The 16,777-nt window shown below is 37.5% G+C and overlaps 1 protein-coding gene across 1 annotated transcript in view; it reads right to left on the reverse strand.

Moving 5' to 3' along the window:
* Window positions 1-16,777, reverse strand: part of INTS7 (integrator complex subunit 7) — an 83,061-nt gene that overhangs the window by 36,357 nt on the left and 29,927 nt on the right. The window contains exons 6-8 of the mRNA XM_005888558.3: window positions 15,209-15,408; window positions 14,487-14,609; window positions 1,248-1,365 (exon numbers count right to left, since the gene is read on the reverse strand). Of these exons, the coding sequence (XP_005888620.1) occupies window positions 1,248-1,365; window positions 14,487-14,609; window positions 15,209-15,408 (441 nt within the window). The remainder of the gene's footprint in view (window positions 1-1,247; window positions 1,366-14,486; window positions 14,610-15,208; window positions 15,409-16,777) is intronic.

Here is a 16,777-nt window from a genome sequence, read left to right on the forward strand (position 1 = left end):
GCTGCATGAAGCACAAGCTGGAATCAAGATTGTTGGGAGAAATATCAATAACCTCAGATATGCAGATGACACCACCCTTATGGCAGAAAGTGAAGAAGAATGAAAGAGCCTCTTGATGAAAGTGAAAGAGGAGAGTGATAAAGTTGGCTTAAAGCTCAACATTCAGAAAACTAAGCAGAGACATTACTTTGCCAACAAAGGTCTGTCTAGTCAAGGCTATGATTTTTCCAGTAGTCATGTATGGATGTGAGAGTTGGACTGTGAAGAAAGCGGAGTGCCGAAGAATTGATGCTTTTGAACTGTGGTGTTGGAGAAGACTCTTGAGAGTCCCTTGAACTGCAAGGAAATCCAACCAGTGCATTCTGAAGGAGATCAGTCCTGGGTGTTCTTTGGAAGGAATGATGCTAAAGCTGAAACTCCAGTACTTTGGCCACCTCATGCGAAGAGTTGACTCATTGGAAAAGACTCTGATGCGGGGAGGGATTGGGGGCAAGAGGAGAAGGGGACGACAGAGGATGAGATGGCTGGATGGCATCACCGACTCGATGGACGTGAGTTTGAGTGAACTCTGGGGGTTGGTGATGGACAGGGAGGCCTGGCGTGCTGCAGTCCATGGGGTTGCAAAGAGTTGGACACAACTGAGCAGCTGAACTGAATTGAACTAGAAAAGGAAGCAAGAGAGATCCTACAAAACTTGCATTCAAACAACAAAAACCTTTAAGCTTAAGTGTGTTATATAAGCAAGCTCCTCATGAGGCATTAATAGAGGCATTTTGGAGTTAAATCATTTGAACAGGCAAGTAGGAAAGCATTATTGAACTGAGGCAAAATTGTATTTTAATCATTTTCCAGAAGGATAACATATGTGTAAAAGGAAGCATATGACATTTGCTTTTAAAATTCACCACCACTTGGCCTTTGAAATATACTTAAATCCAAAGGGCAATTTAAGTCAGAGACATACAAAAGCAAACCAGCTATTTTAAGCACTCTCAAAAATATTATTTCATCCACATAACAATGCAAAAAAAGGCAAATCCAGAAAAACTATAGCCTTGAGTTAAGATCAAGGATGCAAGATTTTATTATTTTAGGAATTACTTAAGAAATCATTTTTTAAGAAATTACTAACATGTAACAGTAAGAAACTAAAACCTTTCTTGATTCTAAAGCTTTAAATTGAAATATAAACATGACATGAATAAAAGATTAGCATGTTATCCATATATCATCTTTCTTCTCTTTACCCGAAGCTATGCTGAAGTAATGTTTGACGGCGATGGTCCCTGACAGCGTGGCAAGGACCGACAGCATCCCGAGTTTCAAGCTGTCATAAGGAGTCTGCAGGGCACATTCACAGAGTGCCTGAAACGCAGAAGAGAAAGGAACACGTAAGTTAAAACATCCATACGCCTTAAAACTGTCTACTCATTGTGAATGTTCCAGCTTTCAGAGAAACTGTATCTTTCTTCCACAAGAAAATACTTCAGTCAAACTTGCCACAGCCAAGAGGAACCTAAGGAGATATGTTAGCTAAATATAATGTTGTATCCTAGATGGATCTGGAACAACAGCAACAAAAAAAGACACTGGGTAAAAGCTGAAGAGGTCAGAACAGAGTATGAGCTTTGGTTAATAATAATAATGTTTCAATACTGATTCACTGATTTTTTTTTTCTTTTCTTTTTTGATTCACTGATTTTTAACAAACCTACTATACTCATGTAAAACATTAATAACTGGGGAAACTGGTTGTGGGTATGTGGGAGTTCTCTGTACTACCTTCTCCATTTTTCTGTAAATCTATACATGTTTGAAAAAATACAGTCTGTTAAAAAAAGTCATGATAAACTTTTTATTAAGGTTATTATCAGTTATGTACTGCTTACTTCTCACAAGCAGAAGTTCCAACATATTTACCTTATCTAAGAGATATGAGTATTAGCTGAACATAAATGAATATGTGTGTGTGTGTATATATATACACACATATATATATTTAAAATAATTGAGAGTGTAGCATTCTATCTAGCTAATAAGTGAGTGGGCTGTCTCTCTGTTCTTCTCCATTTCAGGTCACTTCCTCTACTCCTTACCTAGGTGCTCTGATGTATTACTAAAATCAAGGTGCTAGTTTTTCTCTCACTGCAGTTAACCCTGAATATGTTAGTGACCGTTGGCTAGCATAGTGACTGTTGGCTCATCCTGGATATTTACTCTCATGACTCTATAACAATATACATATGGTCAAATAACTGTCCTGTTAAACTAATTCCCATTCTCTCTCAAAGTTTCAGAAGATGAACAAAACTGAAAGACTAGGGAAACAATAAAAAATTAAATTTCACAAAGAGTTAAACAATAAATTTAATATGACCCCAGTAAAAATGTCAACAAAATCTTGGGGGGAGGGGAGAACTTAGATAACCTTTATCTAAAGATCATATGGAAAAATAAAAACGAGAAAATATGCAGAACATTCTGACAAAGTATAATGACAGACAAAACAAGCCCTATCAAACATTAAAATATATGATAAATTTGAAGAAATAAAATAAATTTTTCCTATTTCATAGAAACCAAAAGAGAACTGGTCCCAGAAACAGATTCAATTACACAAAGAATTTAATATATGATAATGGTATTTCAAATCAGAGAGACCAGGTAATAAACAGTTCAAGGTTAACTGGCCAGTCACCTGGAAAAAAAAAAACTTGATTTTTTTCTTTTTTTATGGCAAATCAAAAGAAACTAAAAAGTACAAAGAGTTAACAAGGGAAAAGAAAACATAAAATGATAATTGACAAAACTGGAAGAAAAATTCGTATCATGTAAAGTCAACAGAGGTCCAACAATCTTTGTATTAAAGTTCTTACTAATAAATAGGCAAACAAAAAGAAAAATCAGTAGTTCACAGAAAAAATTTATACAAATATTTTAAAATTTCATTCATAATTTGAAATTTTAAATTAAAGTTAGAGTTGTTTTTCACCAATCTGATTGGCCAAGATTGAAATTTAATAATACATAACACTGAAAAGAGTATGGGGAAACAGGCACTCTACCACACTGTTGACAGAAAGGTGCATGTGTGTGTGCTCAGCTGCTAAGTCATGTCCAACTGTGTGTGAGCCTATGGACTGTAGCCCACTGGGATTTCCCAGGCAAGAATACTGGACTGGCTTGCCATTTCCTACTCCAGGGGATCTTAATGACCCAGGAATCAAATGATCAAATGATCCCCATCTCCGGCACTGGCAGGCAGTTTCTTCACCACTGAGCCACCTGGGAAGCCCTGATAGAAAGGCAAAGGGTGTCAATCTCATTGATTGGTAACTGGCATTAAATACAAAACATTTTCCAGCACTTAAATTCCTCTTTTGGAAATTTATGTCCACAGAGGCAACTTTTTTTTTCTTTTAAACAAACTAGTCAATGTAGCAATATAAAGAGCAGCAGTAAAAATACTGGAAGCAACTCTAACTTTCATTGATGGAGTACTGGGAATAAAGAGAGAGTACTACATAGCTGGTAAAAGAATGCAGTAGATCTGTGTGCTAATATGAGATGTTCTCCAAGATATACTCTTAAGTGATAAAAAATTCTTAACATGATAGAGTATTATTTTCATTTGTACAGAAAAAAGATGGGACATACACATGCTTGCATGTGGATGAAGAAATTCAGGAAGGATGGATGCCTAAGAAACTAGTAACAGTGATCACCTCTACAGAGGACACCTGAGGGAAGAGATGGAAGACGCTTATATTTTGCTCACTGTGCACCTATGAACTGCTTTTTTAAAATATATGTATCATGTGCATGCAATACTTTTTCAATTGAAAGAAAAACTTAGTTAATAACAAAACACCATCAGCAGCAAACACTACTGTGGAAAGCAAAGAAATGGACTTGAAACACAAAGTAGGTTTTGGTAATGGAAGGGAAGCCAGTCTAGGTGATATAAAAAAGAACTGGGTCAGTAAGGCCAGAATATGAAGTGCTTCTTTGTGGTAAGAGGAGATGTATGTAAAAAGGATGAAGGCTAAGAGAGAGAAATACTGAGTAGGGAAGATTAGGCCAGATTAGAGAGCGCTGAAAAGTTAGGCAGAATAATTTAAACAGGATGAGAAAGAAAAAATGAAGCCACTGGAGAGGAATAAAGTCATCTAAAGTGATGGGAAGATTATTCTGGCAGTGGTAAACAGAACAAGTTAACAAAGAAAGTTGAGAGCTAAGGAGCCATCCTGTAGTTTATGGCAGTAATCCAGTGAATCATTTACTGGTGATGGCCTGAGCTAGAACCCAGTGGCAGGAGTGGAGAATAGAGGATGAATATGAGAGACACTTGGAAGGAGACTGTACATGAGGGAATGAATAAGGATTAAATTATTATTACAACATTTAAAAACTGATGACCAGAGAATGTTGATTCCATTTACAAAGACTTAAGAATTTATGTCGATAAATGAATGTTTGCGTAAGAACAGAAAATAGGAGGAGATTTGAAATACAAAAAGCAATATCCACCGGGCATTTGGAATATGAGATGCAGCAGATTTTTAACTGGAAGACTTGCATTAGAATTCTGGCTCTGCCACTTACCATCTCCGTGATCTGAGCCAATTATTGAAATCTTTGAGTCTCAACTTCTTTGTCTGTAAAATGGGGGTAAAGATTTACACAGAATTTATATATCTCTGGAAAAACATATAAGAAATTAGACACTGGTTGCCACCGGGCAAAGGAGCTGACTAGATGGCAGAAAGGTGGGAAATACTTTACTATATATATAGCCTTTTGCTACTGCTGTGTGCTGTGCTCAGTCATGTCTGACTCTTTGCAACCCCATGGATTGTAGCCTGCCAGGCTCCTCTGTCCATGAGATTCTCCAGGCAAAAAACTGAATGAGTTGCCATTTTCCCCCAGGGGATCTTGCAGACCCAGGGATCAATCTTGCGTTTCCTGCGTCTCCTACACTGGCAGGTAAATTCTTTATCACTAGCCACCTGGGAAGTCCAGATAGCCTTTTAGAGCATCTGAATTTTGACACATGAGTGTATTGGCATTAAAAGAAAGGAAGTGAAATTTAAAATATAAGAGGAGGTGACATATATCATCTGTAAGATCAAACAGCTACCAAGAGACAAAAGAGCACTCACAGCCTCTTTAAGCTACTGTGCTGGAGAGCAACTGAGCTCAGATAAGTGGGCTCAATTGTTAGAGGATGTAGCGGCTGAGGTTAAGGGAGGCAGAGAGTAAATGGAAGAAAGCATGTAGACGAACTCAACTCAAAAACTTCAACTCTGAGGAAAGGGAGCAGTGAAGAATCCCGAGAAGCTGCAGTTCAGAGAGTGGGAAAAGCAAGTGAGGACAGTGAGGCCCAAAGAAGCCAGAGACGAGAGAGGCTGATGGTGTCATACGGACCCAAAGGAAAGAGGGGCAAGGCAGAAAAAGCTCTGGGTTTAGCATTAAGAAGAACACTGGTGATCTTTTAAGTAACTAAGCAAAGGAGTAAGGGGACAGAATTATACCCAAGTGTGTTACCGACAGAGTAGGGGATGAAGAAATATAAGCAGATAGAGATGCTTTTTTGAAGTTCAAAAGAAAGCTTTTTTTAAAAACGGTGATTGTTATTAGGTACATTACAGTTATAACTTATTTATTCAAATACTGAGACCACTTCCACTTATCCACTTTTTATTGCCTTAACTGGTTTGCCTTGTACTGTTTGTATCTAGGAATAAAATTCTCAATCAAATAGCCCCAGAGGCTATGTCCTGTATTTACGCAAATTCAAAATTATATATTATGACGTGCTCTATGTATAAGAGAACGATTAACCTTTTGGGATAATCAAGAAGGTAAGAGAGACATGTTATGTAAGATGATACTAAAAGTTTTAAAGAAGAAAAATTATCATTTAAAAAATTGAACAAAACATTAGAAGATCTTATTAGAATTATTTACAATGTCATCTTCTAATTAGTGTCACTTTGCACAGTACTGGATTTCTAAAAGGCTCTCTGTAATGACATACTGGTCTTAAAGGTCCAATTAATTCAAAGTAGTAATTAACTGAGCTCATCAAAGCTCCCTAGAGACAGCACATTAGTCATATTTCAATGATAAACTCTGGTAAAGTCTCTGTTTCAAGGATGTTACCTATTAAAAAATTGTTCTTACCAGGACTGTTTTTCATATCAACCAAAAGGAAAAATCTAATTCTTCAAATGAAGGCCCCCTTTCTCACACACCACCACTGTTACTGTCAATGACTATCTGGTCTGGATTTCTCTCTCTCTAGGCTGGTTTAACTCACTGCTCAACTGAGGCTCTGTCCTGATTTACTGTTTTCTGGGTCAGCTCCTAAGTGGGGGCTTCTCCTCTACTCTGGTATGGGACTGGCCACCAGGGATGTGTTCTAGAAAGGCATGGCAGTTTATAATCCTTAAAGAGACATGCCACATGAAAAATACTCTGTGAAGGGGATTAAGAGGTACAAACTTCCAGTCATTAAAAAAAAAAGTCACGGCATGTGAGGTACGGCATAAGAAATCTGGTGAATACACTACAGTAAGCCTGAATGAGGACAAATGGTTATCAGATTTATCGTGATGATCCTTTCATAAAGTATTTAAATGTTGAATCACCGGGATACATTTGAAACGAACATAACATTGCATGTCAACTACACTTCAATTAAAAATACACGTACTGTGTCAAAGACACTGCTGTCGTTCAGTCGCTCAGTTGTGTCCCACTCTTTGCAACCCCGCGGGCTGCAGCACACCAGGCTTCCCTGTCCTCCCCTCCCTCCCTATCATATGTGCAGTCCATGGCGTTGCAAAGAGTGGGACACAACTGAGCAACTAACACTTTCACTTTTCACGTGGCAGAGATTAACACAATATTGTAAAGTGAATTATCCTCCAATTAAAAATAAAATTTTTTAAATCCAAAGAAAAATATAAACATGTGAAAAACTATCTTTGTTCCTACGAAATTATTTCTGACAACCTTAACAAGAATACACTATTCTTGGGCCTTGATTTTAAGCTCTTCCTTCCTTCAGGTTTTTAAAACATTGAGAATGAAGGTACTTCTTTTAAAGCTGGAATATTTGATTACAGGTGGAAATTATAATACCTACCAACACACCAGCAAAAGTAGCAATAGAATAGATTAAATTTGCATTGGAAATACCAAAACTCAAAAATCAAGTTTTTTTGAGAGCTTGGTATTTCAAGAGCTAAGACTGGCTCAGAGGAAGAAAAGAAGGAAAGAATGAAGAAAGAAGAGGGAGACCTAGAAGAAAAATAATTATTTTTGGTGACTAAGAGCAAAATTCAAATTTGAAATCAACAAGCTATTACTCTGTAAAGATTAAATCATTAGAACATTCTCCTGCTATATTTTAATATTTTCAAAAAATACACCACACTTTGAAAAAAATGATCATTTGATCATATCCATTTAATTAAAATCAGGTTTCAGGAAAAAATTCCTTGTGGGAGAGACAAATATTCAAAAATACATATTTTCAATTAAAAACAACTAATGAAAAAGCCACAAGAAAGAGATAAATCAGAACAAAAAACTCCAGAGAACATGGGGTATACTGAAGAAATACTAGTAAGCTGTGAAATCAACAAAACAGTTAACACTTAAGTGACCATTCGTGTGGTTGTGAAATTCAATGGAAATATTATGAAAAAATTTACTACAAAAAAGAAATTACATAGTATTAAAGAAAAAACAGTAACTGGTATTTACGTTCCAGATTATCTTAACACAAAAGAGAAGGGGCAGGAATGAAGGGAAGTAGAAAAGAGTACTTAAGCCTGCCAAAATTTGCAACAACGAAACATACTTTTCATTCTGAATAGAGATACACAAGTTCTTACATTAATATATTAAGTATAGAGGTAGGCAGAGTAAGAATAATGTTTAATTACCATGTCAAAGTCTCTTTAATTCACTAGAGAATAAACAAAGAAAACCTGATCAAAATAACAAAGCAAAGTAATGAAACAAAAGACACAAAAAGGACACGTTATAAACAGTCTAAGAGGAAGGAAGTTACATCAAGAGCTGTAAATAAGTCATGTTGTACTACTAAAAAAGATTCAGAGTAAGTCCAAAGAGGTAAATCTGACTATACAGATTTCATACGGTTTTATACTGAAATAAATGTTAATAATATATAACATCAATACATAATACATATATATTATATACTTATCTATATTATTTAATATATTACATTATATAGAAAATATACCTTCTTTTCAAATTCCATGAACTGTTTATAAAAAGTGACCCTACACTGGGCTGCAAAGAAACTTTAAAATTAGGAATTAATAATGGACATGAGTTCGAGTAAACTCCGGGAGCTGGTGATGGACAGGGAGGCCTGGCGTGCTGCAGTCCATGGGGTCGCAGAGTCGGACACAACTGAGCAACTGAACTGAACAAGAGGTTAGCAACAACAAAAATTCCATCAACAAATATAAAAAGCTTATCACTTTAAAAACAGAAACTTCCAGTTATAAGAAAAGTAAGTACTAGGGGTATAATGCACACCATGGTGACTGTAGCTAACACCGCTGCGTGACACATAGGAAAACTGTTAGAGGAAATCCTAAGAGTTACCCTCACAAGCAAAAAAAAAATTTTTTTGTTTTTCTTTTTATCTATATGAGACAATGGATGCAAACCAAAACTAATTCCATGCCAAAGGGGAAATCAAAACGGCTCTCAAGGAAATTAAAAGAACGAAATGATTTAAAATACAGTCAACCTTCAGTATCTGCAGGGGTTCCAAGACCCTCTGCGCTGCTGCGGATACCAAAGTCTTCAGATGCTCAAGTCCCTTCTCTAAAGTGGTGTGTTTGCATGTAAGTTGCCTGTGCACATCTTCCCATACATTTTACATCATCTTTCGATTACTTACAATACCTAATACAATGTAAATGCTATGTGAATAGTTGCTGGCAAATTTGTAGGTGGCACGTTCAAGTTTTGCTTTTGGGGACTTTTTGGGATTTTTTTTCTTTCATACTTTTGAGTCTGGGGTTGGTTGAATCTGTAGATGTGGAACCTGAGGATATAACCAAAAACCATGAGATACCTAGGAACACCATACAGAATATGTGCAAAATTTGTATGCTGAAAACTAAAAACCACTGATGAGAACAGAGGAAGCTCTACATAAATGGAGAGATGTGCCATGTTCATAGAAAACTCAGCACAATGAAGATGTTAACTCTCTCCAAATTGATCTGTAGATGCAAATGTCGATCAGAATCCTAGCAGACTTTTTGCAGAAACTGACAAATTGATTCAAGGCAAGGCAAGGAAAGGCAAAAGACCTACAACTTCCAAAATAAAGAAGAAATACAAAGACTAGAGGACCCACACCACCTGATTTCAAGACATAGATTTCAAGCTACAGAAATCAGAATTGTGTGAACAGATTGGAATCCAGAAATAGATCTATGCAGATAAGGTCAACTGATTTTCAACAAAGATGCTGAGGTAACTGAAAGAGGAAGCACAGTCTTTTCAACAAATTGTGCTGGAACACACGGCTATCCAAACACATCTTGATTCCTACCTTGCACCGTACGTGATGAAAAGTGAAAGTGTTAGTCGCTCCATCGTGTCTGACTCTTTGCGACCCCATGGACTGTAGCCTGCCAGACTCATCTGTCCATGGAATTCTCCAGGCGAGAATGCTGGAGTGGGTAGCCATTCCCTTCTCCAGGGGACCCAGGGGATATTCCTGACACAGGGAACAAACCCAGGTCTGCTACACTGCACAACAGTCAACTCAAAACGGACTACATAGAGTTAAATATGAAACTTAAAACTATAAAATTTCTAGAAGAGAATATATGATAAAATCTTTGTGACTTTGGGTTAGATAAAGACTTCCTAGATAAAACTCAAAAATAAATCCCCAAAAGGAATGAAAAATGATAAATTAGATTTCATGAAAACAAAAATCTTCAAAAAATACTTATTATATTAGAGATCCAGTTACAAAGGTGAAAACTTTAGGAGATGGATGATTGTGATAGTTGCACAAAAGTGTGAATGTACTTAGTGCCACTGAACTGTACAGTTAAATTCAGTTAAAATAGTAGGTTTTATATTATGTGACTTTTACCACAATAAAAAAATTTAAAAGGCACTGCATTAAAGGCACATACTGGCAGGAAATATTTGCAAAATATACATCTGATAAAGAATTTGTATCTAGAACATAGAGAGAACTCAGAAACAAGAAGAAAACTTAAAAAAAAAAAAAAAGCATAAAAGATTAGAATACGCACTTCACCAAAGAAGAGATCTGGTGATGACAAGCCTAAAAGGTTGAACACGCTTGTCACTAGGGAAATGCAAATTAAAGCCACAATGGGATAGCACTACACAATTATTCAAAAGGCTACAACTACAGAACCATACAATAGAAAGTGCAAGCAAGGATACAGAACCGCAACTCAGACACTGCCGGTGACTACGCCAAATAGTACAGCTATTCCAGGAAACAATTTGGCAGTTTCTTACAAAGTTAAACACAGATTTACCACACAACCTGGAAATTCCACTTCTAGGTATTCACTCAAATAATGTCCTATAAAGGTCTGTACAACAGGAATTCTATTTATAATAGAAAAAAAAACCTGGAAACAGTTTAAATGTCCATCAAGTTGTGAACAGATAAACTGTGGTTCACATACTGGGATACTGCTGCTGCTGCTAAGTCGCTTCAGTCGTGTCCGACTCTGTGCGACCCCATAGACGGCAGCTCACCAGGCTCCCCCGTCCCTGGGATTTTCCAGGCAAGAACACTGGAGTGGGCAGTAAAAAGGAATGAACTAATTATTCATGTAACAATATGGATGAATGATGTTAAGCATTATGCTAGGCCAAAGAAACCATACCCCAAAGGCTACAAATTATATAAATCCATTTAGATTTTGGAAAGGCAAACTCACAGGGCTAGAAATCTGGTCAGTGGGAGTCAGGAGTTAGGCGAAAAACTGACTACAGAGGGGCCTGAAGAAACTTTTTGGAGTGACTGAAAAATGTTCTACATCACAACTGTGGTGGTGGTTACACAACTGTATAGATTTATCGAAACAAACTGCATATCTAGAACTGGATACCTGGAAAAGTTTCAGTGAGTAAATGACACCACAGTAAATCTGACTTTAAAAGTGTACTTCTCGTTAATGGCAAAGGGAACACTAAAAGTTGCAATTTATGGAATGTGGCAACCTGCACTGAGATGAAAATTAATAGCCTTAAGTGCTTCCATTATTAAACAGAAGAATAAAAATAAATGTACCAACCACTTGAAGCGCAAGAAAGCCATGCTGCTGACAAGTTTAATAAAGAAAAGGGAAACATAAACACAATAGTAAGAATAAAACAAAGATAAAATTTTAAATATAGACATATTACAAATTATAAAGGTTCTCCTTTTGTTGATACTAATGAATCTGCAAAAAAAATTACATGAAAAAAAATTATCAAGACTGATTCAAGAAGAGCTAGAAAACCTCAACAGGGTAACAACCATGTAAGGAATAGGAAATATTCTCAAAATGCTATCCCTGGAAGAAGGCCCAGGTTCAGACCGATTTATGGCCCTTATAAAGCTATACCCTCAAGACAGAAAATTTTTATGTCAAAGCTCTTAACCGTTTCAGAGCATGGAAAGGGCAACTATTTACACTGAATTTAGATTTTATTTACAGCTACTTACATAGTATTTACATTGTATTAGGTATTATAAGTAATCTAGAGATTAAAGGTATATAGGAGGATATACATAGGTATATGCAAAAACTGCTTCATTTTATACAAAGAACTTGAGCATCTGAGGACTTCGGTATCCAGTAGGGAGTACTAGACCCAATCCCCCAATGCCATCAAGGGACACGGGAATAGCAATGAAAGGAAAAAACATGCAGCCACATGGACGAGTCTCATCAGTACAATGTTGAGCAAAAGCAGTAAACGCAAAACTAAACAGTGTATTTTTAGGGAGGCATAGATGGTAAAACTATGAAGAGCAAAAAGTGACTATCACAAAAGTCAAGAGTGGTTTCCTTTGGGCGGTATTAAGGCTCTGATCAGGGAGAAGCATGTGAGAAGAGGAAGCAGGGTCCTGTGATTTTTGCAGTGTTCTATTTCTAGCTGATGGAGACTACATGCGCTGACTTACAATTATTATTTAAACTATTAAATATACATTCTACAAGTGTGTGTGTGATTTATTCACAATAAGGAAAGAAATGAGATGGAATAATAATACAGTGCTTTCACTGGGTCTGGTTCCCTAAAGTGGCCGAGCACATTCTCTTCCTGTTTAGTAGGAAAAAGGCACCAGAGGACAGAGCTCTCTTAATTAAATTCTTAATTAAGCCCTCTTAAGAAGCTCTCTTAACCATATTAAGTCTCTCTGAATCCTAATTTGCTCATCTATTAAGTGCAAATACTAATAACTCTCTTCATCTCTTGGGATATTTGCAACTATCAATCATAATATATTAAAACATGTTTGGCTTAGATGCTCAGTTGTGTCTGACTTTTTGCGGCCTCATGGACTGTAGCCCGCCAGGCGTTTCTGTCCATGGGATTTTCCAGGCAAAAATACTGGAGTGGGTTGCCATTTCCTCCTTGGGGGGATCTTCCCAACCCAGGGATCGGACCCAGGTCTCCTGCATTGCAGGCGGATTCTTTACCAGCTAAGCCAGCAAGGAAGCCCAGGAATACTGAAGTGGGTAGCCATCCCTTCTCCAAAGGGATCTTCCCGACCCAGGGATTGAACCATCGTCTCTTATGTCTCCTGCATTGGCAGGCAGGTTCTGTACCACAAGTGCCACCTGGGAAGCCCACTGAGACATGTTTGCTGCTGCTAAGTCGCTTCAGTCGTGTCCGACTCCATGCGACCCCATAGACGGCAGCCCACCAGGCTTCCCCGTCCCTGGGATTCTCCAGGCAAGAACACTGGAGTGGGTTGCCATTTCCTTCTCCAATGCATGAAAGTGAAAAGTGAAAGTGAAGTCGCTCAGTCATGTCCGACTCCTAGCAACCCCATGGACTGCAGCCCACCAGGCTCCTCCGTCCATGGGATTTTCCAGGCAAGAGTACTGGAGTGGGTTGCCATTGCCTTCTCCAAGACACGTTTAGAAAATTGCAAAAAACAAACAAACAAAAAAAAGAGCAGCTCAGTATTCATAATCTGAAATTCAGTGGTTTTTGTTACACTGTAGCTATGATGATACCAAGAAATAATAAAATCCATGAAAATAAAGATTGAATTTAACAATTTTCCATTTCACTTTAAGCAGCATTTTTTAAAAAGTGGTGCATTATCAGTAATGGGTGGAAAAAAAAAAAAAAGGGTTCTACCTTGAGAAAAATATTAAACATCAATGTAACCTAAGAAATGCTATAAAAGATGTAACATTAGAAGTCTAAAGATTGAGATCTTCTCTTGTATTAACAAAAGAAAACTTAAGACTGTCTTTTCCTCTGTGTGAAAAGGAGAAATAAGCTTTACCTCTTCTCTAATAAATCATAGCCAGCACCAAAACTATTCTCCCTAAACTGAGTAAAGGAGACAGGAATAAAATAAACAACTTAACAGGGCTTCTCAACTAGCCATGGTGCTGCTATGGGACAATTAGAAAAGGAACTAAGAGATAAGTCTAATGAACTACAACAAATCTAAACATTAAAGGATATAAGCTTTTCAGTAACTAGGTAATATCTTTGTATGGTGACACATTGCAACTAGACTTATGGTGATCATTTTCAAATGTATGGAAAAAATGACTGCCTTGCATAACAGGAACTAACAGTGTTATAGCTCAATTATACATCAAAAGCAAGAAAACAAACGAACATGCAGACTCAGTCAGAAAAAGAGATTTGTGGTTACCAGAGGCAGAGGGCAGTTGGATGAAGGCAGTCAAAGGCACAAACTTCCATTTATAAGATAGGTAAGGACTAGGGATGTGATGTACAACATGGTTAATATAATTAACACTGCTGTAAGTTATATATGAAATTAGTTAAGAAAGTAAATCTAAAAAATTTTTTCTTTAACTTTGTGTCTATATGAGATAGACACAAATGGATGTTCACTAAACTTACTGAGATAATCACTTTACAATGTTCTAAGTTAAATCGTTCTGCTATATACCTTAAACTTACACAGTGCTGTGTGTCAATTATATTTCAATAAAATTGAGAAAAAAGTAAAGGGAAAACAATAAAGAATTTTTATATATTTACTTGGCCAGTTTTAACTTCTGCCATAAATATCAACAATACTCTTAGAAATCTTCCATATTCAAACACTTAAGAGGACAAAAATAACATAAAAATGTAAAATGAAATGTAATATGACAACATCATATTATTTTTCTATATAAAATAATGATGCTTGAAGTTCTACATACCTGAATGTTTTCTCTACTCCAAGTATGTGGTGTTTTATTGGCAAGTAATTTCAGATCTTGAATAGCAAGTCTCTTTACTGCTTTCCTAGGGTCATTCTTCAAATACTGCAATAAAAGCTGAATCTATAGAGGAAAGAAGTTACTCCATGAGTGACACCATCACTGACATTATCGTTAGGGATGCACTGTAGTTTCGTGAAACTTTTAGATTTGAGATAGGGCTCATTTCAAATTACAGCCCTGTCATTTATTCGCTATGTACCCATGTTCGGGCCTTTCTCCTCTTGTATAAAAATACACCTTCACTTAACTTGCAAGGTTCTAGGACAAGACCTGGCCTTAAACACTCAACTCTTCCTTTTTCCACCCACCAACTCCATGCTCTGCCATGTACTCTCACCTCCACCTCATTTAATTTTTATAAGACTCCCAAGAATCAGCACTGAGAATACAACTCAAATCTTCCTCCCTACCACACCAACTCCATGCTGTGCTCTGTACCCTCACCGCCACCTCTTTTTTCACAAGACTCCCAAGAATCAATACTGTGAATACAAAGAGGGAAAAGAACAAGCAAAAGGAAATTAAACTGTGATCTTTCAAAGAAAGGGATCTCAATACTATCAAAACTTATGGGTTACTTACTTATTTTTTTTAGCATATTAATACTTAAAAGGCAAGTTTACTGAAGAAAAAGGAAGTTTAAAGGAAACTGAAATTACCTGCTTGGGCGTATCAACCAGAGATGAAGCTGCAAGCAGAGTGAAAGTGTGCAGAGAGACAATCACCATTCTGGTGGAAGGATAGGCGGTGACCAGCTGCTGTAGCAGCTGACGCGCGCTGGACGCCAAGATGGCGTCGTGGTGCATATGCTGCAGAATGGGGATCAACTTCAGCTTCAAGTCTACTGGAGTGGCTAGACCTGCACATGGGAAGAACACTTAGAGATTTCTGACCTCATCCTGGATAATACCTCACATTCAAAAGGGCTGATTCCATTAGCAAAATGACTATTTAAAAGCAAACAGCACACTCAATGGTTAGTCGCTCAGTCATGTCTGATTCTTTGCGATCCCAAGGACTATAGCCCACGAGACTCCTCTGTCTACAGGATTTCTCCCGGCAAGAATACTGGAGTGGGTTGCCATTCCCTTTTCCAGGGGATCTTCCTGACCCAGGGATCGAACCCTCTGGAGTGGGACCTCCAATATTGCCATGCCCTCTGTCAGGGGATCTTCCCAACCTAAGGGCTGAACTCAGGTCTCCTGCACTGCAGGCGGATTTTCTACTGCCTGAGCCACCAGGGAAGCCCGCCCTGATTCCTACCCTGTGCTCTTCTCCCTTTCTCTCTGTACCTCCTGAGAGTGAAAGTGAAAGTAGCTCAGTGGTGTCCCAACTCTTTGCGACTCCATTGACTTTAAAGTCAGTGGAATTCTCCAGGCCAGACTACTGGAGTGGGTAGCCTTTCCCTTCTCCAGGGGATCTTCCCAACCCAGAGATCCAACCCAGGTCTCCGACACTGCAGGCGGATTCTTTACCAGCTGAGCCATAAGGGAAGCCAAGAATACTGGAGTCGGTAGCCTATCCCTTCTCCAGGGGATCTTCCTGACCCAGGAATTGAACCAGGGTCTCTTGCACTGCAGGTGGATTATTTACCAACTAAGCTATCAGGGAAATCCTATACCTCCTAATTCCTGTTTATATACTTTAATTTTGTGTAGATAAAACTAAAGGAACAAAAACACATTGCAGGTGAATTCTTTACCACCTGAGCCACCAGGAAGTCCAAGTAGTACACTAGTATATGTTTAAATTTATATTACGCTTATATATTATGCTTATGTAATACTACATTAGAGGTAATCAAGTTCAATAGTTTTTTCTAAAGTATTTATCTTGATTTGGGGGTGATTATTAAATTACAGGCTGATAGTAAAAAATATCCTTAAAAGGCACAGTAGAAAGCAGTCATATTTGCTGCCTCTTTCTTCCCATAGCATACCAAAACATATACATATTCATGAACATATATACACATGCATATACACAAACTCAATGGCGATAACCTGTTATATTTACAATTTTAATTATCTCCTTCAACACTAAGTCAAGATCAGGATGTGAACGACTATGTATGGAGCAGTTGCAAAGTTCTCTGAACGTTGTGTAGCACTGCCTTTCTTTACAGCATCCACAGCTGGAATTTCATTGAGAACTGATTCCAAAGCATCTTTTCTTGTCAACACTGGAGCTAAATAAACAGAAAGTCTTTGCTTCTACAGCGTGGCTTA

This window comes from Bos mutus, chromosome 16 (genome assembly GCF_027580195.1).
Source record: "Bos mutus isolate GX-2022 chromosome 16, NWIPB_WYAK_1.1, whole genome shotgun sequence".
In the NCBI taxonomy this organism is placed as follows: Eukaryota; Metazoa; Chordata; class Mammalia; order Artiodactyla; family Bovidae; genus Bos; species Bos mutus.